Consider the following 25,770-nt stretch of genomic DNA (forward strand, 5'->3'; position numbering starts at 1 on the left):
AATAAATCAACAAAAATATATGAGATTATTGAAAAAACTTTCTTTTCCAGGTGCCAGTTCTACAGATTCAGAGACTGAAAGTTTAATTTTCCAGTTAAAATCTGGAGCTATGCCACAGTAAGTGTGTAAAGCATTACCAATATTGTGTAAATGTTCTTAATAAGGGATACTGGAAAATCTTTGGTTTTACAATCCGAACAAGCATCTGGGGTACACTTGTGTATGCCTTGTCTTTTTTGTTTCTCTCATGTGATATAAATGTGTAGTATAATAACTGTAAATCATATTAATTTGCTTGTTCTGTCAGAGAAGGCTGACCTCGCTCTGACAACATATTTGTTGATACTAATTTTTCCTATTCAAAAGTAAACTCAAGTTAACCAAGTTTTCATTTGTAGTCACCCAATCCAGTGCCTCCAAAGAAATATGTAGAGGACTACAATTAAAGAAAAAAAATTTAGTTTCATCTTAAATCAGTACTTTTTATTGCATAAGGAAGTGCAAATTAGCCAGAGTTTGTCTTCTACTCAAACTTCATTCATCCATCTTGATCTTCAGCAGTCATGTTGATCTTCTCAGTTGATAATAACATACTTAAATATGTAGAAAGTACAAGGTGACTTACATATTAAAAACTAACACATTCTCATTTCAGATCCTATAAAATGCTTCCTGGGTTTTTATTTTTCAGGGCCCAAAAGAAAACCACTTCTGTTTCTTTGACAATAGGATCTTCTACACCAAAATCAGGAGTGACCACAGCTGTAATTCAACCTATCTCCATGCCCAGTCAGCAGGTATTTTTAGACAATTTTTAAATTAGTAAAAGTATTTCAGATTTTCTTCCAAGATTTACAACACCTGAAAAACTCTGCCATTTTGAGGAATCATATTGTTAAACTATAAACTACCATTACTATATTAAGAATTATGGTTTTTAAAAATTAAGTATTTATCCACTGAATGGGACACAAAAGTAAGTATACATATCGATTCTTACACAACATGTAACACAGCATTTAAGCAGCAGACAGATCCAGTGATGATGAAAATCACAGAGTTTATCACTTAATAGTGACTCGTTCAAGTCCAAAAAGAATGTACTACAAATGAATGCCTGCAATATTTTTTACCAAAAGTTTTAAATTTTGTTATTAAATTTAATATTGCCATCATTTCTTTGGGCCCTTTAGAGAAAAAGAAATTTTACTATCTAAATGTTAAATATAGAAAATCATGTTCATTCCTTTGTACTAAGTCCTTAGTATCACTGTGGCTAACTTTACAAGTTTAGATGTAAATCGTAAAATACAAACAAAATTAAAATCTCTGTCATCCTATACATGGTAAATTCTTTTCCCTTCCTTGAGATAACCTTGATAAGCTTTGAGGCACCTGGATTTATTTATCACTGCGTCAGTGAAGGGATGTAGGAACAGGAGAAGCAAAAATGCTTCAGTGCAAAAGATTTACTTGAATCTATTAACAGGAGTCAAATCCTCAAAATACTTTCAGGCAAAGACAATTGGACACAAAATTCTTATTGGAAGTATAGAAGCCCTCAAGCATTTGTTTTGATTTCAGAATATAACAGATGTGAAATAGTGATGTCTTCCAAGAAGTATGGTAGAAAGAACAATAAGACTGCGCATGTGAGAGTTTGCATTTTTGCATATACATGGGGGCCGTATATCGAAACTAGTATTCTTTCCATTTCACAGCATTCTTGCATTGCTTTGCAGGCTCAAAGCCCTACTTCATACCTGCACCATCTGGATGGACCCAAGCCTATCTATTCTGCACCTGTTTTTACAAAGGTATGTTTTATCCATCATGATTTTTATATCATACACTTATAGTCCAAAAGAAAATATCAAAATTATGTATCCTAATGCAGGAAGGCTTGATCAAGTTCAAACTTTTTAGTAACAATGACTTCCTAAGAAAATACTTTTCCACTGCAACAGCAAACTTCTTGTGCATTCTACTAATGGATTAAAATGAATATTCTGTATGAGTTTTCTTATGGCTGTGCCTGCTCTCCATTGATAAATCTTTGTAAAATATAGCAAGGTAAGTACTAATTACTAATAATAGTCTTGACAAAGCTTCATTCACAGTAATTTATCTACTGATAAGAACAAATAACACAGGCTTTTTAACTCTGATTTAGAAAAAAAATTGTAAATTAAAATTCATAGAACCAGTTAAGTTGGGAAAGACCTTTAAGATCATCAAGCCCAACCATTAACCCAGCATGACTAAGCCCACTGCTAAACAATGTTGATAAGTGCCACATCTACATGGCTTTTAAATACCTCCATGGATGGTGGCTTCCCTGGGTAGCCAGTACTTGGCAACCCTTTCTCTGAACAATTTTTCCAGTATCCAATCTAAACCTCCTTGTGACACCTTCAGGCCATTTCCTCTTGTCCAATTGTGTGTTACTTTTGAGAAGACCCCAACCCCCACTTCATTACAAATTCCTGGAGAGCAATTACATCCCCCCAAGCCTCTGTTTCTCACGACTAAACAATCCCAGTTCTCTCAGCTGCTTCTCATAGGATTTGCGTTCTAAACCCTTTACTAGCTTTGTTGCTCTTCTTTGGACATGCTCCAGCACCTCAATGTTTTTCCTGAGGGGGCCAAAATTCAGCATGGGATGCGAGGTGCAGCCTCACCACTGCTTAGTACAAGAGCCAATCCTTTCTTCTGCTGATCATACTTTTTAGAAGTTTCTATTCAGAAAATTCTATTCTGTATTTCTCACGTAATTACTTAAGTCAATATTTATCTTCACAGTCATCCCAAATCAAACTTAAGAACTGAGAATTAGGTAGCAGCAAAAAAAGGATGGCATGCTTCCCTATCTATAAAATACAGCTTCAGTTGAAAATATTATTTCAATTTGCCTCAAACAATGATTTCCATAGTAGTAATTATTATTTAATCACTAATTGCTGAAGCCAGAATGAAGCATTTCTGGTTATTACTTCAGGAAAACATTTGATTAAAAATTAATATGGACAGCAAATAGTTTTGCCTGGAGATAAGAGTAAGAGCAAGCCCTGCTCTCTACAGCTGTCTAGCTTGGCTCCAGCATATTCCTGTCTCATGTCTAGAAAGGTCTGATTTTGTCCCTCATAATTCTGCACCCATACTGCAGGTGTCACAAGAGGGTGAATAGTGGAGGTGCAGGAGATTAGAAAATGTGGTTACTGTATGGTTAGGAAGCAGGCAATTTCCAGGTAAGAGTGTGAAATAGAAGTCCATCCCCCATCCAGAGACTACCAAAGCAATCAAAACTCTGCTATTTCTTCCTAATGCTCATATCTCTTGTCCTTGAAATTCTTTCCTGAAGAATTTGAGCAGCTTAAGACAGCTGGGACATACCAAAACAAAAAAACTAATTAAACAAGAAAACAAACCAGATATGAAGAATAAAATATAAACTTAATCCAGCATCCTGACATAAATTTCTCCTCAAGCCAAGTTCAGGGAACAGCGCAAAGATTTTCAGGTTTCCATGTAACAAAATTCTTATGCATTTGATTAACTAGAGATCTGTGAATATAAACTAGAGTAACTCTGAGCTTAGACCTAACTTCAAGTGCTTTGCTGCAGTAAGGTCTAAAACTTTGTCAATAAATTGCAAAGGAAATAAGACAGCCACTGCAGAGTGAAAAGGACTCCTTGATTTATAATCTTGAGATAGATAACAAAGGTAAAAATAGTGGCTATCATCTGTCAGTTCTGTTACTTAAAATATTGTGTTTCCCTCTGGCTGCAGCTCTTCATTAAAAATCTAGTCTCTTCTGAAATTTTTCACATGTGTACAACAATTTATTACAGCCAGAGTACTGTCCCAGAAGCTATCCATACACTAGTTAATATATCCTAATCATATTGGTGTCATCTAATTTTTCTTCATTTGTTACATATGGCTCAGATGAAAAGCAGCTCCACCTTCTACAGCTGGACCCAAAAGCAGCTCAGCTACTCTCAGGATTAAGTCAACCAATAGTTCCAGAATTTTCATTTCAATTTGTGGAAGAACAAAAATTGAAAGTTCAAACTACAGTGATCTGCTTGTGTTAATTTGAGGAATTAAACACTTCTGCACTTTTCCAATCTTTGGTCTTTTTTAAGAATGTATTTGTAAATAACCTATCCAATAATTTTGAACTATATAGACATATTAAATTCAATCAGAATGAAAGAAAATGTCTGTTGCAAAAATGTAATGACACAATAAAGTTGAATTATGAAGGGAAGCAAATACTATTGTTAAGAATGTAAAGTGCTTCTGGTTTATTTTAATTGTGATGTTTGCATTTCAGGAGCTACAAAATGCCACAGCATCTGAAGGACAAGTTGTGGTATTGGAATGCAGGGTTAGAGGACCCCCTCCCATTCATGTTAAGTGGTTTCGACAGGGCATTGAAATTCAAGATTCTCCAGACTTCAGAATTCTCCAAAAAAGTAAGGCAATGTCATGGTTTAACTTCAGCCAGCAGCTGAGGACCACACAGATCCTCATTCATTCTCCCCCAGTGTGCTGGGAAAGTGAATTGGAAAGTAAGAGTGAGAGAACTCATGGGTTGAGATACAGTTTAATAGGGAAAGCAAAAGTCTCAGAAGCAAAGCAAAACAAGGAATCTTTTGACCCCTTCCCATGGGCAGGCAGGTGTTTAGCTATTCTGAGGAAAGAAAGATTCCATTACCTGTAAGTTGTTTGGGAAGAATGTTGACTAACTCTGAATGTTACCCCTTCCTCCTTCACCCAGATCTATATGCTGAGCATAATGTCATATGGTTTGGAATATCACTTTGATCACTGCAGTTTGTTTGTCCTGGCTGTGTTCCCTCCCAATTCTTTGTGCATCCCAGCCTCCTCACTATCAGCAAGATACAAGTAGCAGAAAAGGCCTTTATAGAAAAAAATCTCTGTATTACCAACACTGTTTTAAGCACAGATCTTAAACATGGCCCAGTACCAGCTACTGTGAAGAAAATTAACTCTACCCCACTTAAACCCAGGACATTTTCCACTCCCTTATTCCATACCATTTATGTCGTGCTCAGGTCCCATACTAGCCAGGAGATGCTCATGAACCACCATTTCTCATCCTTTGGTCTAGTACACAGATAGCATTCCCTTAGTCTATGCATCATCCCTGTAAAATTTCACAAAACCTACTTTGAGTTCAGTTAGTCCATGTCTTTGGGCTCCATCTGTGGTGATGATACTCAGAATAGGAGAGGTGGTGTTTTACATGGACTTACTGAGCACCAAAGCCAGTCCAGGCCAGGTCATCACTGCCCTTGCACTGCTTCTTGTGTGGGCTTCTGCTCAATTGTTTCACATTGTTCCTGGTACAGTAATTCCTATCACATGCAACTCAAATCAGAGGTTACAACAATTTAAAAGTATTGCCATTACGATCTTCACCCATGGTCCCACTGGACCCTAACATTGGATTTAACATTACAATTAACTCCTCTCCTTGTTTCTAGCCTAGCTAGCAACAAGAGGTTCTGGCTGTCTTCACCTCAGTCAATTCCGGATGTAGAGGACACCACTCCAAGTGAAAGGCAACTTGGCCTGCACTCTGCTGCCAAAGGGGCTGAGGAAAAACACATTGTAATGTGATGCCACACAATTGTGGCATCCCACTTGACTGCCTTTGACTCCAGTTCATCTTGAAGTTCTAGCACATCTGGCACAGCTGCACTCAGCCAAAATCAGCTCAGGCAATAATCTGAAGTGGCTGTTTTTAATACAGGATGGAAAAAGATCGTGAAATTAGTCTGTCAGGATTAGGTTTTGGACAGAGTCCTTTCCTCTTCCCATTTCAGTGCTAATGGCTAGAAGTAATAACTGAACTGCTGCTACTGACAAACAATTTAAATATTGCTGATTTTGTAATGTCTGTACAGGTTCTCTACTTATTTACAGTATTTCAGTATAATATGTTAATTCAGTACACTGATATTTATTAATGTAATCTCTAACAAATTTTTCTCATTTGTTTTCCTTCCTTGTGATGTGATATGCAGAGCCACGATCTGCAACTGAACCTGGTAAGAATCATATGAAAAAATAATCTCTTGATTCACTAGCTCTTTGAGTTTGTACTGAAGCCATAAATAGACAAGTGTTTCTGCTGAACAGTGGTAAACTGAAACCCCCTTAAAGACAATGCTGCTTTATCACACCTCCCATACTGTACTCTGTCCTTTACATCAATTCCTTTATTAGTTAAACAGTAAATTCCATTTAGACCAGCAAGGGGAGTAAATGGTTTGCTTGCTACTGAGGGAAAAAGGACAAGTCCCACAAAATTCCATTACCCAAATGGTGCTCGTAAGAATTACATAACACCCAACCACTAAGTGCTAGTTTTACCAATCCAGCTTGGCAGATGTGATGTGTCTTAAACACAAGTAAAACCTGATCCTAAAAAAAAAAAAAAAAGACACCAACTCAATTTTTCTAGCCTATTCACAAGATAAAAGTCCTAGATTTCAACAAGTAAAAAGTGTTCTTCCAGCTGCAAGTTTTCTCTGTCTGCTTCATTTTCCCATTCTACATCATTATATGCTGGGGGGAAGTTCTTGAATAGTAAGTGGATGCTGAAAGACTGAGAATGTTTTTTAATGTTTCTATCTCAAACATGTAGAAGAGAAGACAGCAATACAGTCTGAACTTTGCTTTAAGAGGGTGGCCTGTTTTACATGAATATTCTTGAATTAGGAGAGAGTTTTAATTATGACACTGAAAAAACCAGAAAAGTTTTCTATCTTAGATCTGACTATTTCCAAAGAGTCTCTGAAGGATGCTGTCGGTGGGGGGATGCTTTAACTCTGAGGGGTTGAACTGACAGCAGGACAGACCTAGCAGCTGAGAGATATTTGTAAAGTAGCACTGTGACTATGAGGATACAGGCTAGGAAAAGTGCAACTTTCTTTAATTTTCATGGAAGTGAAAGGAAGGAAAGAGGGAAAAATCTTTTCTTTGTCAGCTATTCATAATTTTCTTGCTACTTCACAAAATTGTTATATACCTATTTTACCTCATGTCCATTATACATATATAGGCTGCACACACACATAGGTGTGCATGCTCTATGCTAACAGTTAATACTGTTACTCATGGTGTGCAACATCATCAGCTCTAGCATTAGCTGATGCCCTGAATATGTGTGACTGAATGATTTGATTTGTGGAGACTGGAAATGTGAGCTATATGAAGGAAAAAAGAGTATTGGAAAACCACATAACCTCTACTGAGGAATTAAAACATCTTCCAAATGCTAGCAACGGACTATTAGTATTTTATAGTCATAACACAAACTTTAGGGTTTAAATATTGTAAGTTAGGATACAAAACAATTTGAAGAGAGTTTCAATATCATATCAAGCCTTTGGATATGAAAATAAATAAAAGATATTACATTTGTGTTGAAATAAGATTAATTCTATATCTTTCTTAGAACATTTTCCTGTAATTCATATTAGAGAATAAGTTTCCCAGTTTAGCTGTTTTCTTGATATCTTAATAGGTTGATTTTTTTCCCCTTCTCAGAGGAACCTTTCTCCTCTAAAAGTAACAAAATCTTTTCTAGATTTAATCTATCAACATTATCAGAATCATATCTGGTTCATTCTTACTAGGAGCTTCTTTCCTAAAAAATCACTTGAACTGTGTTCAATTTGTCCTTTAAAATGATAGATAGTATCCGAAAGGAGTGAAATTTCACACAAAAGTTTCTACAAAGTATAAATTTACCAGCCTATCTTAGAGTTTTTAAATCAAATTTAAGACTCTTCTGTCAAAACTCATAGTCATGAATGTTTGTTTAGTTCTGGTATTTTTTTTTACCCTTTCACCCTCTTTAATAAACCTAATGTGTATAATGTGAGATGAACCAAATATTTTAGAGTAGGAATGCAGCATCATCTAGTAGAAAGGAGAAGCACTTTTTTCCTAGAAAGAAAAGGTTTCCTTTGTGTGAATAGTTGAGTGCTAGAAGATTTTTTTCACAAACTAATTTTCATATTGTTAGTTGAGAGGTTTGTGTAGTCTCTCTGACAATTATTGCTATGGAAGAAGTAAGAATGTTGCTATTAGTTCATGAAACTATTAACTTGCTTTCATAACTGCTGCCTGAAATAGGAAACAGAAGGTGAGATTCTGAGTCCAAAGAGATCATCACTTTGCCAGCCCTCTCATATACCTGCACTAGCATTTTGAAAGTGCTGAACATTCTCCTTCCCATTTCTAGGGAGCTGGCTGACCCTGAGAGAAGATACCTGAAGTCTTCTAAAGGGTACTAGGGAACGCATTCTTACATGAAAGGTGTATTTTTTGAGGCATCTCAAGTACAGAAAAGTTATTTAATGTTGAGGTATCTCATAATATTCTCAAGGGAGCTGGCAAGACAAAAATAGGAAGACATCTCAGAACAGTTTTGGTATCTGTATTGTTGCAGTTTTATAGACATAATAGTAGTGAATGCCTAACTGCAGTCTGGCTGGTTTGTTGTTGGATTATTTCTTTTTTCATGCTTTTAATTATGCAATATGTATTTATGAGCACCTTCCAGTGCTTTTGTTCTGTGAAAGAATTTCAGTTTGGTATTTTGTTTTCCCTGCAATCATGGAGCTAAGTACTATACTATCCCTTAAGATTTGTACACTTTTTTCCTACTAAGCCCTATTAAATAATGTAGTATCTTAAAAGTGCAGTGTCTTGCACACTACAGAAATTAATGGCAGTACACTTACTGGCTTATTTGTGAGGAACTGGCACTGTACGTGCATAGGGAATGTAAATAAAGTTTGGGGAAAATGTAAATATTTTCTTTTGGCATAAATAATGAGCAATGTTTTATATATTAGTGGTACCCCTAGTAATAAGTAACACTGGGTTTTAGGATGTGATGAAAAATCTTAAAATTTGTACAACAGGAAGCTGGATATGGGTACCAGAAATGTAATAGATGCAGCACTGGTTTGTGATGTCATTTAAACTCTTAGAAGCCAGACTAAACAATGCCTTCAGAGGAAATTTTTCATGAGCAAACACATAAGTGCTATTCAATGCATATGGTTAATACATATGCAAGATTGACATGGAAACATGCATATGCTAGATAAGTATTCAGAATTTTGAAAGATGGACATGTTTTCTAAAAATTTTTTGACGTGTAAAACATGCATGGAATTTTACATAAATTGTAACAAGTTGTAGTGTGACTTTAACTGCTGGTTGTCAACCAAAATCCAACCATCAATAAACACTATAGCACTCAATAACACTGGCTGTCCTTTGATAGGTCCGTACTAATGATTTAAAGGAAAAATATTCAATGAACTCACACAGGTAAGAAATTAGGAAGCAAAGGGGGTTTTTTGTCTACTTTTTTTTGTTACACTCTATCTACTCTAATGTGTTTTGCACTCCTTTTTCTGTCTAGACAGAAACCAGTTTGCATTGCAAATCCCTCCAGATTGTGAATTAATAGCTAGTCAGATTACTCAAAGCCAACATCGCAGTTTGTCAAATTACCTGTTCTGTACTTCTTTCTTGGATATTTTGACTTTAAACTGATGAATCCTTCAAAAACAGGCTGCCTGAGAATGAAAAATCCCATTGAATCACTTGCCAGCTGTTGATATTTTGACCATTACTCAGCTGTCTGGAGACAGCCACAAACTGTATTGAATTACATTAGAACAATTGTCTAACAGCATGTAAGAAGAAAACTGTATGAAGTAATTTTGCTTAAATTGCCAGGGAATTGCCACATATACATGCTTTTTTTTCTTAAGCACAATACTGTGTATGTTCACAAAACACATCTCAAAAGATAGTCATCACTTCTCTTGGATTGCGCTTTCTTGTTTCCTGTTTTACTGCTGTGTTCCAGAGTCTCCACTCTAAGTAACTCCTTTAGAAATTCTCTCCTATTTCTACATAACATTTGAAAAAGAAAATACATGGCAAATGTTACAGAAATCCATGTTGCTTCCCTGCACCAAGAAAATCACCTTTCTGGTAGCTGATGAAATTCAAAACAGAAGGTTTGGTAGGTTAGCATGCACGCCAGATCCTTGCACTCTTTAGTGAAAACAAGAGAATTACGACTAAGGATCTGTCTTCTTTCACTGCTGAGAAGCAAACAAGGGCTTGGAGAGAGCAGTCTTCTATGAGCCATATTTCAAGAGGTCAGATTAAGAGAAAAACTGGAAATAGGCTAAAATTCCCCTTCATTTAAGGTGGTCTGATCAATTTGCATATTATTGCTTGTCAATTAAATTTTCAATTGTACTCTGTGCTCCCAAGATACCTACAGAATTCTGTCCCTGTCAGTGACCTCATCTGAAGTTGGACTGCTACAACTATCCTTGCTTGTTGATGCTTCCAAATTCAAAGTAAACAACTGGTCTGTTTTGTACTATGTGATTTTAAAAAACCCCACCACTGTCATTCCTCTCCAACTGTAAACATTTAAATATTTTTGGAGTGCATTAATATTCATATTTATACCTAACTTAACTTCCAAGTGGCTTAGGCGTCTACAGTATCATAACTGCCTTAGAGTAAGCTTTAGCATGAACTTTTCCTTGACAGTGATAAATGGATTAATTTCTCCTCATACGCGAACAATGTTTAGGGGTCTAAAGTTTTTGTTGCCATAGCAGTGTTCCCATTTATTTAACCCAATATGGCTAGATAGCAGAAATCTTGATTATTGATTAGATATTGTGTAACCTAGGCTGTCAACCCTAAAACTGCATTTTATTGCTCACAATCACTTTTGCTGTTGTTCAGTTTTCTTATCAGTGTTTTTTAGGTGCTGTTTGAGATATCTTCAAGCATAGTCAGGTTTTTGCATCTTCTAAAAACTTTACTCTTCATTCCTTGAGTGACATAAAGCCTATTAAATGAGCCAGAACAGCTGTCTGACAGGATAAAAGCATATGGGATGGCGATCATAAGAAACAGGCAAATTGAGTACATTTTTTGTTGTTATTGCAAGCTACACATCTGCTATACTACTGTTTATTAGGCTACTCTGCATATTCTTCTCTATTTTCACTTTTCTCTATTCTCTTTCTATAAAAGATGCACAGATACCTATATGAGATATTTTTATATAACCTGGTGGGCCTATTGCTTTGAGTTTAACTGGAGTTAAACACTTGTGGAACGTGAGGGTGAACAAGACACAAGTTGACAGGGTTCTGTTTTGTTGGATTTTTACCAGGAAACCACAACTGTGACTTCCCACTGTCCCTGTGTATCTGAAAACTTACTGCTTTGAACTTACAGCTCTGGAAACTGATCTGTTCATTGCATGGGAATGAACAGCTACAGCAAGGGACTGTACTTATTTCCCCAGCTGTGTGTGCATTACAGTGGAGGCAGTTAATGGTCACATTCAGAGATGAAGTTGCAGATAAAAGAATTGCTCTACTTTTAATGTAATGCAGAGAAACATTCTGAAGTAAACACATTGCCAGTAATAAAATTTGTTAAAATGCAACAGTTTTCTCTCTTACCAAAGTTTATTCCTCCTAATGGACTCATGAGCCATAAAGGGAAAGAATTGCTGTGTAAAATGTAATCGTTCTTTCTAAATAACTGACAAGACAGTCAAGTACTTGCATGCCTAAGCATTTTACATGTTTCAGTGAACAAAATGCTTTTGTATTCATTTAGTCAAGTGTTAAATATGTTTTAAGGCCCTGAGAACAGCATTTCAGAGCTGCTTTCTGGAACACATTTCTGTGATGAAGTTATTTGTCAGCTGATGAACGCCAGGAAGTAGAACAGACATTATTTCCCTAAAATCTTATGATTCTGCTTAGCACAGAACCAGAAAGTAAAATAATTACACAAGTCAGGATGTAAAGGTAGAAAAATACTCAGAACACTGAGTATATCCAGAGCGTGCTATGGAAATCTTGAAAGAACCTTTCTTTTGCCAAATTAGTATTTCATTTCTATGTGTTCCACAGTAGTAGGCCTTTTAGCAAGGGGTGAGTGATTCTTGGCTTGGAGGAGGAAAATCGATAAAGAGGATAGCAATGTGTTGTTCACATGTGCTTTTTGCCCATGCTGCCTTTTGATTTGTTCTTAGGATTTTCATGTTTTCAGTTTAGCCAGTTTTCTTATGATTGATCACAAATGTGTGGAAGTTTGTTTGTCTGGTTGAAAAGACTAAATTTTAATCTCTGATTATTTTCATCATTAATTTACTTTGAAATTTTTTACAAAGATTGCTGCGATCTACCATATATTTTTTAAAGCATAGCTCGTCAGTAAGCAAAGCACATCATTATAGAATTCATTGGAATTCTTTTGTCACTGAAGAGTGAAGAGCTTCTCATGTGATCATTTTGCACGCTTAAAAAGCTGGAAGAATGTTATGCATTAATTAGCTCCAGTCTTTGAAAAATAGCACTTCTGCTGGGTGCTGTGTTTTATATTGCCTTTGACCTCATTCAGAGAGCAGTTCTGAGCCTGGTGGAATGATCTTCTTTTGCAGTCCTGAAAGACCCAGCTTTCAGCATTCTGCTGTTAAATGAACAGGAAACTCGAATGCTGCCTGTATAAGATTACATCCCCAGGGTCAGCTCAGTCCAGGAGTACACACGTGTGATTAACAATACAGCTTCAACTGCTTATGACACACCAAGGCTCTAAAAAAAAGCTGATCTCAGTAGTTCAAAAACTAGCTTGTGTTACCCATTACTTTCCTGATAAGACCTTTCATGAGTCATTAATCTTCATCTGTGATAGATAAGATCCAACATGCTACAGTGTTACCAGACATGACTCTTGCAGCTACACAGGATGACTGGTTTGCGATGCCAAAAAAAAGGCATGTTCTGCTTTCTGAAAACCAACTCTGAGCCAAATATTTAGTCAGTCATTCATTTTTAGCCCATTTCCAGTACAGAAAACTTTTGGATATATTGTCATTTATAATTGGAAAAAATTCAAAACTTTTTGTTAATTGTCTAAATGAGACAGAGTTCTGTCATTCCACAGGGAAAAAAAAAATAACCAAACAACCACTATTTGAACATGTTTTTCTATTTGAACTATAAGAAGTGGAGTTGACCTTACTGAACCTCATCTACAGAATAATTTTCATATGGAAGTTATTAGATTCTAAAGTGCTTTTCCTCATTTTACAGTATGCTTTTATTAGCTGATTTTGTGATAATATATGGGATTCTAAGTGTCCCTATTGCAAAGTGCATTTTTCTATTTTTTTAAATTAAACTGAACATTATAAAACTTCCCTGCTTTGATTTTGAGACTAAAAAATCAGCATAAACAAAATAAAGTCTGAATTAAGTCTTAATTAAGTCTTAATTAAGACCAGCAATGTAGCATTGTCCAGGTATACAATTTTATCTGTATGTTGTGTAAATAGTAGGATTATTTAAATTATCTGTACTGTGACATCTTTAAAAAACCAGTAGCATTACAAGTAGAGATAAAATAAAGTGACTTAAAAGAAACTGGAAAAATATGCCTAAACAGTTAAGTGTGCCCATTATAAATGGATAAAATTGATTTTGTAAAAGTTACTGTAAAACCCAACCAAATATACTTCACACAAATTTTCTGACAGAAATCCTGGTATAATCAAAACATATACCATGGCTTATCAAAGTAGAATGAACAAATTTAAAATGGCTACAGAATATATCTATCACAGCATTCTGAAGATGTTTTGGGGGTACTGTTTTTTGTTATATTTTTAATGTATCCATTCTCACAGCTGTGCAGACAGGGACAGAAATTATTTTCCCAAACTCTGCATAAGGGGAATATTTATGCATCTGGAGTTTTAAAGTCTGGTTAGTATAGTGGTTAGAAGAGCTAATTGGAAGTGGTGACAAAATGTTTTCTAGTCTTACTGGAAATGGGATTTGATCTGAATGTTGCATTAAGTACAGAAAAAAAATCAGAGAGAGAAGGAAAAAATTGTGTGACATTTTACTGATGATGTTATTTACAGACACAAAAAGAGCTTGCAAAGATAATTGTTTCTGGAAACCATTGCATTCATTTGTATTAATCAGTACTATCCTGCATTAAGAAAACATTGAGTAGGTTAAATGACTGCACAGACTTGTAACTGCAACATTACTATTCAAGCTGGTTTTGAAACCTTAGCTTGATGAATTTACTTCTTTTAGATGCAAAATGATTTTCCTTAAAGCCATTTGTGTGGGAAGTTCTTCTGCAGCTCTCACAGTATTTCTTTGTAAAAGTCTACTTTCTGTTGTCCTTTTAACATACAGTGTAAAAAACACTATATGGTCCTTTAAATAGTTTATGATGCACTTTATTTTTCTGTTTGTTTTCAGAAGAGATATGTACACTTGTAATAGCAGAAACTTTTCCTGAAGATTCAGGAATTTTCACCTGCACAGCAACAAATGAACATGGTTCAGTAACAAGCAGTGCACAACTAACTGTCTGCTCAGGTATGTGACAAAGAGGAACTTTTAGTCATAAATCTTACATAATTAATTTACCTGTGAAGTTGCCAGTCTGCTTTCTTTGTGAAAAATGACTGTTGTAAGACATGGGGTTTGACAACCTCAGTGCATTCATATAAAGCAGACCTAGAGTTTCTTATGTTCATTTCCTGGTTTAATATTTTTATTAATGCGAAATATATTTTTAAAGTTCTGCTAAAGCCTAGCATATCTTAAGCATTAGGGTTCAAGACTAGATGGCAGCAGAGGCAAAATTAAAGAGATGAAACTATGCTACTAGAGATGGCCTTCTGTAAAATAAAACACTGTGACATATGTTTAGTTTTGGTTTCCGTATATATTGTCATGGGATGCACTAACCCAGCTGCCATTGCAAACTTGCCATGTATACATGCATTCTTCAGCATTTTTAAATTATTTGTTCCTCAGTGATCCTGAAACTCCAGGAAGAGGAAGTCCTGTTTTAGCTGTTGTTGTCCATAGTTGTCAATCTCAGTTAGTGCCTTGATTCCTGAAATAGATTTAGAGAGGTCCCTAAGGTTTCTAGTTGTGCCTTTTGCATGAGGCACACTCAGAAAATAAATAGCCACCCATGAATCTAATTCAGCATAAATTATCAATAGGAAGACTAGAAAAATATCTTTATAAAACCAAAGATGTTTCACTTTTAAAAAACTGAAAATACACTTTGTATTTACCATGTACTTTGTCTATGACTCGTTGAAGAGACATTCTTTTTGATTTCTTTTAGCCAACTTGGAATGCTCTAGTGATGATTTCCATCATTTCTCACCAGTTGAAATTCCTCCAGTTGAAATTAGCTCTCTTGAGCTTCCTCCTAAGAAACTTACAGATACTCACCAAACAAACAACACTGAGTTGAGACCTGGTGTGATAGACCTTCAACAACAGCTCAATTCGTCTGAGGAAAAGCCAAATGGCATTCATCCTCTTCATGGAGTAAATGGAATGATTAACAGCAAGCCAAATGGTGATAAATCCATCCCACCTCCAGCTGTCTTGCTTTCACCCACAAAGGAGCCACCACCTGTGCTTGCCAAACCAAAGCTGTGAGTATTTTTGAGTGGTTTTGTTTCCTATAAACTTGATATTTGTTGACAGCAAATTTTTGCCTGAAGTGATTTAGCATTAGACAAACAGACAGTCACAGTGCCTGTCCCTTGAACAGTCTTCTGCTGCTGTGATGTATGTACCAGAGAACTGAAGAGAGGAGACACTTGTTTCCTTTACATAGTGCCACATCAAAGGGAAGTACATTCTATATCCCAATGCCTTTAGAGAGATTTAAGATAAAGTCACAAACAGAGAAATTCTGTAGTGGCTGTTGCTCCGTGCCTTTTTTTCCCTATTCACCACACCTAAAGATCATAGTGGCCTGAGATTTGTGGACGCTATTTCTGTTTCAGCACTGGTTAGGGTTAGGTCTTTTTTTTTTCTGCATGGGCTTGAGTTTGTGTAGTCAGGGGATATTCAGGTGTGTAATGTTTTTATTTCTTATGTTTGTCGATAACACATATCTCGTTCTGCTTTCAGCCAGATTGCAATAGCTCTCTTATAGCTAAAAATCTGAGAAGGCAAAGCTCTAGGAAAGGACAGAGAAATGAGTGGTAAAAAAGTTACAGCAACATTTTTACCTTTTGTTAATGATGATACCTTATGCATAAGCAATATTATGCTCCCTGTTAACTTATAGTTTGATTTTAACATTGCATAGACTCCTCTTTTCCATCTCCCTCAAGAGTATTTGGAATGTGATGAACTAAAATGCAACTTTATTTCATTTGCATCAATAGTTGGAAGGAATTGTAAGTTATAAAAAAGTGTTTAAGAAGAAGCATGAAACATGGTCTTCAAGCTTAAATTAGGTCATTTGCCTAATTCTGTGTTTTCACAGGAAACTTATAAAATATAAAAATGCTGTTATTCAAGCACTCCTGTTGAATTTAAATATACAAAACCACGTTTGAGACAGTGAGCGAAACAGTATTCCCTTTCTACTCACCACTTTTTCTTTCACTTGCTCTTTGTCATTCTAAGCAGTCTCTGGCAACTGTAAAGGGAAGGAGGAGTGGAAGAACTAGAAGGATGGAATAGTGAAATGACAGTGTATATGGTGGTGGTTGTGCATATGGGAGAGAGGTGGTCCTATACCCAGCATACATATCTGTTGCAAGACCCACTTGTAAAGAAAGGAGATAGTGGCTCCAGCAGAGCAGTAAAAAGAAATTTCACCCCAGAGCTTTCTTTCCCAGAAGCAGGGTTGCCTGAGATAAGGGAAATAATGTGGTGTAAACATTGTATAATGTTCCACTGCTATGTGTGCATAATTTGGCTTGTTTTTAAACATAGAGTCAACATGAAATACAGTAACGTGAGAGGGATGCTATTGCAAAAGTCCCTTCAGTTGCTGATGTTCAAATTGATGACCTTGGAATCCCTAGTGTAATTACACTTGATTCCTCTATTTTGCAATTAACAATACTTGATGCACAAGAGCCTGATCTTAATTGCAGTCAAGAGCAGTGGAAGTCTCTGCTGCTGTCAGAAATTGAAATCTTGCCTTCTCCTCAGCCAAGTATTTTGCTCTCAAGCACAGTGATAGCATAAGGAAGGGAAAGAGTGCCAACAGGAGGAGAAAAAGAAATGCCTGACTGCAGACACTTGAAATCAGCTTTCAACTTTCAGCATTTGGAAAACTGCTTCCTTAGTAACAGTGAACAAAATAATGACATTAAAATTAGCTGAGTAGTAAAGTAGCTCTCTCAACCGTGAGAATGATCTCTCTTGAAAAGAACTCATCTATGGAATTGTATCTGTCCATAGAGATGATAGAATCAGCACATATTAGAAGTGTGCTAGAGCAGGCACACTTATTATAACCTTTTTTAAAAGTTATATAAACTTCTAAATTGCTAACTATGGAGAGAGCTTTGAGCTTCTGAAAATCATTAATAGGTTTAATTTCAGGAAGACCAGTTTTAAATTTCCAAAATAATCTTTTGTTTTCAAGTTTATTATAAATTACTTAGGTTTATCTGTAAACTCTCTGAAAACAGTTTCTTCAGCCAACACTAAAAGTAATTGAAAAGAGTTTGGGAATGATAGGCTGGTTTTGGCTTTTTGGTTTTTTATTATTATTTTTAATTTAACAAGAGGGAGAGACTGAGTACCTTCTTGAAGTATGAAATACATTTGCATCTTGGCAACGTAGCTGTAACCAGCACCTATAAATAATGATTTATCACAATTCAATCTAATGCAAGAGTGGACATGCTGCAGAGAGTTACTGTAGCTGTTTTCAGGCTTGAAAAGTGTTTTCAAAGTCCTAAAAAACATTCAGATTGTGGTTACAGACAGTTTAGTAATCCTTGAGGCATCATTAGTTGTTGCTTCAGTCTGGTGCTAAGTGTATTTAAAAGAGTTTAATATGACAATATAAAAAATTCTGGGAAAAATACATATAGAATTAACTGGGGAAGTAATTGACACCAGATATTTTGCTAAGGTGAAATCTAGAAGACAGTAATGTAAATATGGTTAAAAGGCACAATTTTTCATACTGTCTTGTTTGCAACATGAGTTTCTGTAGAGTGAAATACTATTGAACTGAGACAAAACCCCCTGATTTCTGTCATTCTGATCTCTGCTGCAGTGACATATTTGAGGAGGTTGAGCTATTACTGTGCCTTGGGCATTTCAGTCCATAATGGTGTAATGCGTGGATGAGGTTTCAGAAGATCCTCAGCAATGTATGTTAAGATATTTTGCATCTCTCAAAATCAGGCAAATGGTGTTAATAGTAATTTCAGTGTGAAGTCTGCATATGAAAGTTCTGCCTTAAACCCCTTATAACCCTCAGTGTGAATGTCTGCAAAAAAGACACAAAGCTGTCCTGTAGGACTTTACCATATAACATGTCTGTGGTTTCAAATTAAGAACTTCCATTCAAGTGGCTTGGTATTACTGTTATTTTTTCCATGTGTCTGTTAAAACAGTAAGAGAAAAAAAGATGGTGTTCATATGGTTACTGGATGTACCTGTATGATGTTTGTTGGCTTTGTAACAAACCATCATTTTTAAGTTCATTGACTCAGGGTAACTAAAATGTGGTGCCAGAGCTTCCTGACTGTCTAGAACTCAAACACCTGACCAGAGAGCCTCTCTGCAATTGTCTCATGTTCAGCCTCTTTGTGTTGGAGTGTTATCCAAGTCTGTCATATACAATGACCACAAAGAGTATAAGCTTAAAGGGAGTTTATTATTTCCATAATAATTGTATTTGATATCTACAAGCAATAAGAAACTTTTTAGAATACATTGAGAAGAGCTGGATAGAAAAAACAATATGTGAGAATAGGCAGCAGTTCAATGATTCATGCAGCTTTACATGTATGAGCATAGGTCTATCCATATCCATTTCTTTTGCTTCATCTGCTCTGCTCTTTCAAGGTTGATAAGGACCTTTGGATCTTTATCTTGCTGATAAAGTCTACCCTCAATTAAACCTTGATCTACACGTACTGTAGTCAAAATTACTAATGCTAACTAAACTTGCTAAAATGTAAAGCAGGATAACTGCACATAAAGTTAATCCCTTGATAATAATACAAGTCCAGAGCATTTTCTGCATCTGTTTTCACATGGATGTTTCATTTGTAATTATTTTTTTCCTCTCATTCTATACCAATACATTTTTAACAAAAATGGAGTTAAAACAAGAAAAAGTTTAGTGTAGCACTTCCATTTCAGTGATCATCAGGCACTTGGACTAGGGTTTATAATTTACTAATAACAAATAATATATGAAAATAGAGGAGGCTTTATGAGAGAATATACTAAGAAATAGGATTTTCCCCATTTTCTCAGACTCATTACTTATGCAAAAGTTGCAAATCCTGAAAAGGAATATGAAGTGTTATAATTTCTCCTGGTACACCTGTGGACTGAATGCAGTAGGTAACAGTAAGTTTAAAAAAAGGCATTAGTTGTCTTTTTTTGGTGATCTTGGATCACTGTGAAAATCTCTGAGACTACTGGAAGACAGAAGAGAGGAAATAGGAAGTGTTATGAAAAATAGTTTGAAAGTCACATTTCATTGCCTATTTCAGATCAAGGAATACCATGACCCAAAACCAGTGGCAGTTATTGCTGAGAAATTTCCTTTTTACTTGTCTTTGTTAACATAGTGTCAAAGGGTAATCACAAATGAACTTTAAACCTTTTAAAATCTGTGGCAATAGAAGTCTGAATATCTTTCTAACAATAGATGTGAAAAACAAGAGAGGTTAAAGGTGATACATTTATTTTTTCAGTTTTTTTCTCCTTTTGGCACTGATATTTTCTTACCCAAGGAGGTGGAGATGTGTACATCTTGCCTACATAAAAGCTAATCAGTATTTTAACCAGAAAAGTCAAATATCCTTGAAACACTAATGAAATACATATACTGTTTGTGCCACCATCATGGTATGCACACAGGACCTTGGTATTTTTTCAGATTTGTACTTTAACACTGAAAGTAATCCAGTTTATAGGACAAGCAGGGACATGAGGGAAATTAATAGAATCATAGATTGATTTCAGTTGGAAGGGCCCTTAAGGATTATCTAGTTCCAGTCCCCCCTGTAACTTTCCACTACACCAGGCTGCCTAAAGCCCCTTCCAGCCTGGCCTTGACTATTTCAAGGAATGATGCATGCAACAGCCTCTCTGGGCAACTTTTTCCAGTGTCTTACCACCCTCACAGTAAAGAATTTCTTCCTAATATCTAATCTAAACCTTCTCCCTTTCAGTTTAAAACCATTACTCCGAGTCCTATCACTATCATTACTCCTGTATTTCCTGTCTGCTCCAGGTTTCCATAGGCTCCCTTGAGGTACTGGAAAGGTTGCTCTAAGAACCATCTCCAGGCTGAGCAACCCTGGCTCTCTCAGCCCACCTTCACAGGAGAGGTGCTCCAGCCCTCTGAGCATCTTTGTGGCCTTCTCTGGGCTTGTTCAAACAGGTCCATGTCTTTATAATGTTGGGCACCCCAGAGCTGGATGCAGCACTGTACGTGGGGTCTCACAAGAGTGGGGAGAGTAGGCTTCCTCAAGCTGCTGGTCACGATTCTTTTGGATATAGTTGGTCTTCTGGGCAACAAGTGCACAAGTTCAGCCACTTGATTGAGCCTGTCCATTTTAAGCTTTCAGTTAAACACATGGTTTAGACTTGTAAAAGTCTTTAGTGCCTCCAAGAGTGTTCTTCCTCTCTTTTCTGCCTGAGAGTTGCTTTAAAGCTCTGTTGCCTGTCTCATACCTTTGTTACTGACACCACCTCAAAGTACCAAGAGTGAGATTTTTTCTAAGAAAAGGACAGCAAATGTTTGGGCTGAGAGGTGGATTATGTATTTAAGGCAATTTGTTTTTTTCCATAACAAGGTTGAGTAGAATACTGTGCCAACAGTTTATGATGCACCTTTGAACCAGAAAATATAGCACGAAATGTTGTACTATCCATCTGCAAACAGTTTATGGATAGTTTTCTGGTAATCATAAACTAAAAGCAATCAAATGAAACATTTTGATTTTTTAGACATTTCTGTTTGGTTTTTTTGTTTGTTTCTTTCCTTCTCGCCTAAATAACTGGGTGGATTTAATACAAGGAAATTATCAAGCAAAGGAAATCCAAGTGGTCAGTTCTTCTAAAATGCAGCCTTTTCTGGGAGGTTCTCGGTGTGCTTTTAGATAGGGAGCTCCTGCAGAAATATTCGAGGATTCTCTTGGTATCACAGGATAGAAATCTCAAACAAAATGATTAAATGCATGCTAATCCTTCCAGTCTAATCATCATATGCACTTAATTTTTACATGGCTTTGAATATGGCATGCAGCCACATTTCCCTTGGTATTCTTTCCTCCCTGACCATGTAAATATCCTACACATAATTTTGAAATTGTATATGTATCATCTTATGCTGATTATGAGGAGGAAGGTAGATGAGAAGGGATATAGTTTTTGTTTTGAACCACCTTTGTTTACTCTGTCTTGATACAGCTAAATCGATTTGCCAGGACGGCTCACTCCAACTGTAGGAGGTAGAAGATGAAGCTGAAAAACTGAAACAGATGGTGTTCATAATTTTGGTTTTGGTTTTCAGGAAAACCTAAATTTTAAACTCTCAGTAATAGTATATCTCCCATCTTTGCCTTCTGAGTGAGTTCCTAGAGAGAGGTCCCATCTGATTCAGGCAAAGCACTTTTACCTAATACAACAGAAGATTGCACTAACACTTCGTTTGGCACCCAGGTCTGTTGAGAAATTTAAAAAAACTTTCTGCATACAGCACTTAGTATTCTAATTCAAAATGAGAAACTGGAAGTCCTTACTCAATTGAGTAAGGATTTACTGAGTTATGACATGGAAATTGATTAATACTGAAAAATACAATATTTATTTTAGAAAATCTGCTTGTCCCTTTTGTACAGGTTTTGACAGTACTTTTTATCATGTTCAATTAGTCAAAAGATTGAAATAAAAGATCAACAAATATCAGTTTGTGAGACAGAGAGAGGAACTGGTCAAAGCTTGTTCTGTCAATCCTCATTTTCTTTGGAAAGTGTGTTTAGTAGAGTCTGGATAGATAAATATAAAGTTCCTTTTGATAATATGAACTTCAAAGTATTCTGGACACTCCAGTTCTCTATGATAGACAAGCCTAATTATGTGAATGGTAGTTGGGTTAAATAGTTATTATGTTTGAATGGGATTTCAAAACTATGTGACTTCGGCTTGAAATTTCCAACATTATGAGGACTAATTAGTAATTGTTTTAATATTCTTTCCTTGAGGAAATTAAAAAAAAAAAAGGTAATTTGAGGATGTTTTTTGGCAAGGATAACTTCTGAATAACTAATTTACTGCATGCTTTTTAATATATAGCCAAAAAAAGTAGCTAAACTATCTAAACACAAACTTGTTAAGGTGCTGGCTACCCTCAAACTCCCAGTGCCTACTCTTTAATAAACTTTTTTGTGGAATTTACTTTCTCATAGAAACCATCTGCAATTAGTCCTACCCATCTACCTGCAGTTAGTCATGCCCACGCTTTAAAAAGCTCTGCAGAAGTGTGAACCCATCCTTGAGTAAGGAGACTTGCTGGACAGGGTGCTTGCTCATGTAGTTAAATCATAAACTCACGTAGTTATATAGCTACTCAATTTTATTACTTTTCTGTTCCCTCCTAACATATGACAGATTTTTTTTTATTAAAGTTATGCAATTGTCAGATGGTTACCATGCTTCTTCTATCTGTGATTGTACTACTAAATTTTTCTTGTATGTCATTTCAAGTTTTCATCCTTGTTCTCAGGTATATCTACCAATATCTCTTTCATGTACTTATATTAACTGTGTTTAAATTTTCTGTGTTAAGAAATGTTTTCTGGTGACGAAAATAAGAGGTTGGAACTCAGTGGCATTTGCTTTTTTCTGGTTCAGTGCATGCTATGAAACTTAGCTACAGAATTTACATATGCTATTTTTTTTCTGTCATAAAGAGAATCAATAGAGGTAACTAAATATACTGAAGAAGACCTAAGAATCGAGCAAGTGCTTCAGGTCCTGCTCTGTCAGCCTTGTTCTTGTCCTAAGAATATTATTGCTCTCTTAGAGGTATTATGGAGGTAGGAATGGAAAAGGCTTGTCCAGTGGAGGGAGCGTGTTGCTGGAGTAGATATCTGTCAAGGAAATAAATTGATGCTTTCCAGAACACTGACAAAACCATGTAAGAGACAGTGTCTAATCCACTTTCAGAGGCCCTGTCTATATCCTATAAAAAACACCAAATTGGAAGCATAAGTCCAGAATTTTGCTGCAAAGAAGAAGTTCAGTATTTGGTTTGAAATTAGTCATAGGGAAGCCAGAAAAGACCCCAAAGCTAAAGGCCAGGATAGCTGTATTTACACACAATAGTTTCACCACTGGGGTAGGAAATGCCTCTGGGGGATGATGAAGGCTTAGCCTTGGTACCAAGTAGAACAGTTGTTTACTAGAAATATAATCAGTCTCTTATCATTTGAGTGACTTGATAGTATATAGTATATATGTATTGTCTAAAAAAACTCCAAAAAACTCATGAATACCTAACTTGGTTGATATCTGGAATGTTCTAGAATTCCTGCCTGTTACCTTGTGTCAGGCCTTTAGGTATCCTTGCTAAAATCTGCAGTGTATTTATTAAGAAAAATACTTAGCATATATGAAGCTAATGGAATTGGACACTTGGTAAACTCTGACAATTTTGCTTCCAGGATGAGATCTTGGCAGTCCTCTCAAAGGCACTGCATTTTTGTTTCTTTTGACTAATTGTTACAAATATTTTCTATTTTCTCACTGTTATTCATTTCATTCAAGTCAATTTAGTACAAGCGGTAGTAGTTTACTCAGATCCTGTTGCAATTGTTCATTTATTTCTGCAGTGAAAAATGGAAATGGGAGACATATGGATATGGGAGTAACAGCAATTCAGAGGGAAAATTTCTCTTTTCTTGGATTAGAAAAGTGCAATTAAAGGAAAGACTTTCCTAAAATTTCTCTTTTCAAAACTTTTTCTTAAAATAATTGTAGTAGAAAAATAAAAGATAAAATAACTACAGCTTCAAGTAGCTTTTCTTTCATTCCCTTTCCATCACTTGCTGTTGCTCATGCTTTCTCAGTCACACATGCTCTCACTTCTCTCTCTCACTTTCTTTCATTCTGATGGAAAGTCTTAACAATTAAGTCTTCACAATTCAGACAGATGAACCACTGTTAGCATCAGCTTCACCAATTCAGCATAAGGACTGTTTTGCATTTATCGCGCTATCATGTCTTCACAAGACCTCAAAGGGTTCTTAGCAGAATCAGAAGAAAACCTCAAATTTTCCATTTCAAATACAATAATGTCAGAGTTACTGTAGAAATTCCTTTTCTGTGAGTTTTGTTGAGCCTCTGCATTCATTTTCCTGCTTGAAGAAAATAAATACTTGCATGATCCTGACAGATTTATAAAATGCAGATCAAATTGCTTAAGTTCTCAGTGGGTGAGAAAGACAGGGTAGAAGCCGAAACTTTTAATGTGAAAATTCTGATTAAAGAGGTTTCATTAAAGACACTATGGAAAATTATTTTTGATAACTGGTAATATTAATATAATATTATATGTTTTTACTGGTTTGCTTTAATAGAACTGACATAACAAGGCCCTGTATTTAGTTTTATAGAAATTATTGTATTAACAGTATCCTTAGAGTTTGAACCATTAAGTCATTTTCTTACCTATTTGAGTGAAAAATCCTTTCTGTTTCTTTATTAATCCCACCTATGGTGCTCCTCCATAACCATGTTCTGATCGGTTGTTCTGATGTTCTCAGTTTGTGCAAGTGCTTATAATTTCTCTATGTCTTAATATTACATTTTTAATACAGGTCTGTGAAACAGTTAGTGTGTTGACCATATAAAAAACCTGTAGCTGTGGAGCTGCTTATAATCTGTTACAGCTTCCTAATATGAAAACCATCATATAGCACCTATAAAGTCTACTGCCTACTTAGAACTGGCATATAGGGATTAAATTTTTGATAAAAGCAGAGCTTCCTCTCCACTGCATGCAGAAATGGATGTGATGTCAATGTACACGCACAAAAGTATACTTGCAGTTCCTATTTCATCAATTACTAGGTGAGATATTTTCTTATTGACAAACCAGCTGTTTACTCAAGGACCTTACCAAGGACCTGGTTCTAGTTTTAAATATATCTAAATAAAGTAGAAAAACATTAGAAATCTATCTGAACCTGCAATTGGTATATGGGATATTATTTAAAATTTCTTGCTGATTGCAGAAGGATACCTTCTCATTATATAATTTTCTGCTTATTCTGTTGGTGTTAGAGACTGAAATAAAACCTGGAAGTAAATGCTCTTCTATACTCTTGTGTGTGTGTGTGCAGCATATGTGCCAAACTTTAACAGGTACTGATCTTATGGCAATTTATCTAAGTGTATCTCTTGAACTTTCATAAAGTACCTTGCCAATAAATGTATTGTGCAAGCCCTTCGGCATTTTTTCACCATTCCTATCTGTACCTGTTTCCTTTTTAATTTCCCCCTGTAACTGATTTCTTAAACTAAGGATTTCTTTGGTTTTGGTTTTTTTATTTGTGCTGGCAAGTACAGCACAATGTTATTTTTTTT

General features: G+C 35.8%; 1 protein-coding gene across 4 annotated transcripts in view; it reads left to right on the top strand.

The window, feature by feature from the left end:
• The window catches only part of PALLD (palladin, cytoskeletal associated protein), a 187,390-nt gene that overhangs the window by 64,969 nt on the left and 96,651 nt on the right, over positions 1-25,770 (top strand). For all 4 annotated transcript variants that reach the window (XM_059469795.1, XM_059469796.1, XM_059469798.1 and 1 more), the window contains 7 exons: positions 51-117; positions 692-797; positions 1,743-1,817; positions 4,341-4,482; positions 6,061-6,084; positions 14,401-14,520; positions 15,287-15,605. In XM_059469795.1, coding sequence (XP_059325778.1) covers positions 51-117; positions 692-797; positions 1,743-1,817; positions 4,341-4,482; positions 6,061-6,084; positions 14,401-14,520; positions 15,287-15,605 — 853 coding nt within the window. The remainder of the gene's footprint in view (positions 1-50; positions 118-691; positions 798-1,742; positions 1,818-4,340; positions 4,483-6,060; positions 6,085-14,400; positions 14,521-15,286; positions 15,606-25,770) is intronic.

This window comes from Ammospiza nelsoni, chromosome 4 (genome assembly GCF_027579445.1).
Source record: "Ammospiza nelsoni isolate bAmmNel1 chromosome 4, bAmmNel1.pri, whole genome shotgun sequence".
Lineage (NCBI taxonomy): Eukaryota > Metazoa > Chordata > Aves > Passeriformes > Passerellidae > Ammospiza > Ammospiza nelsoni.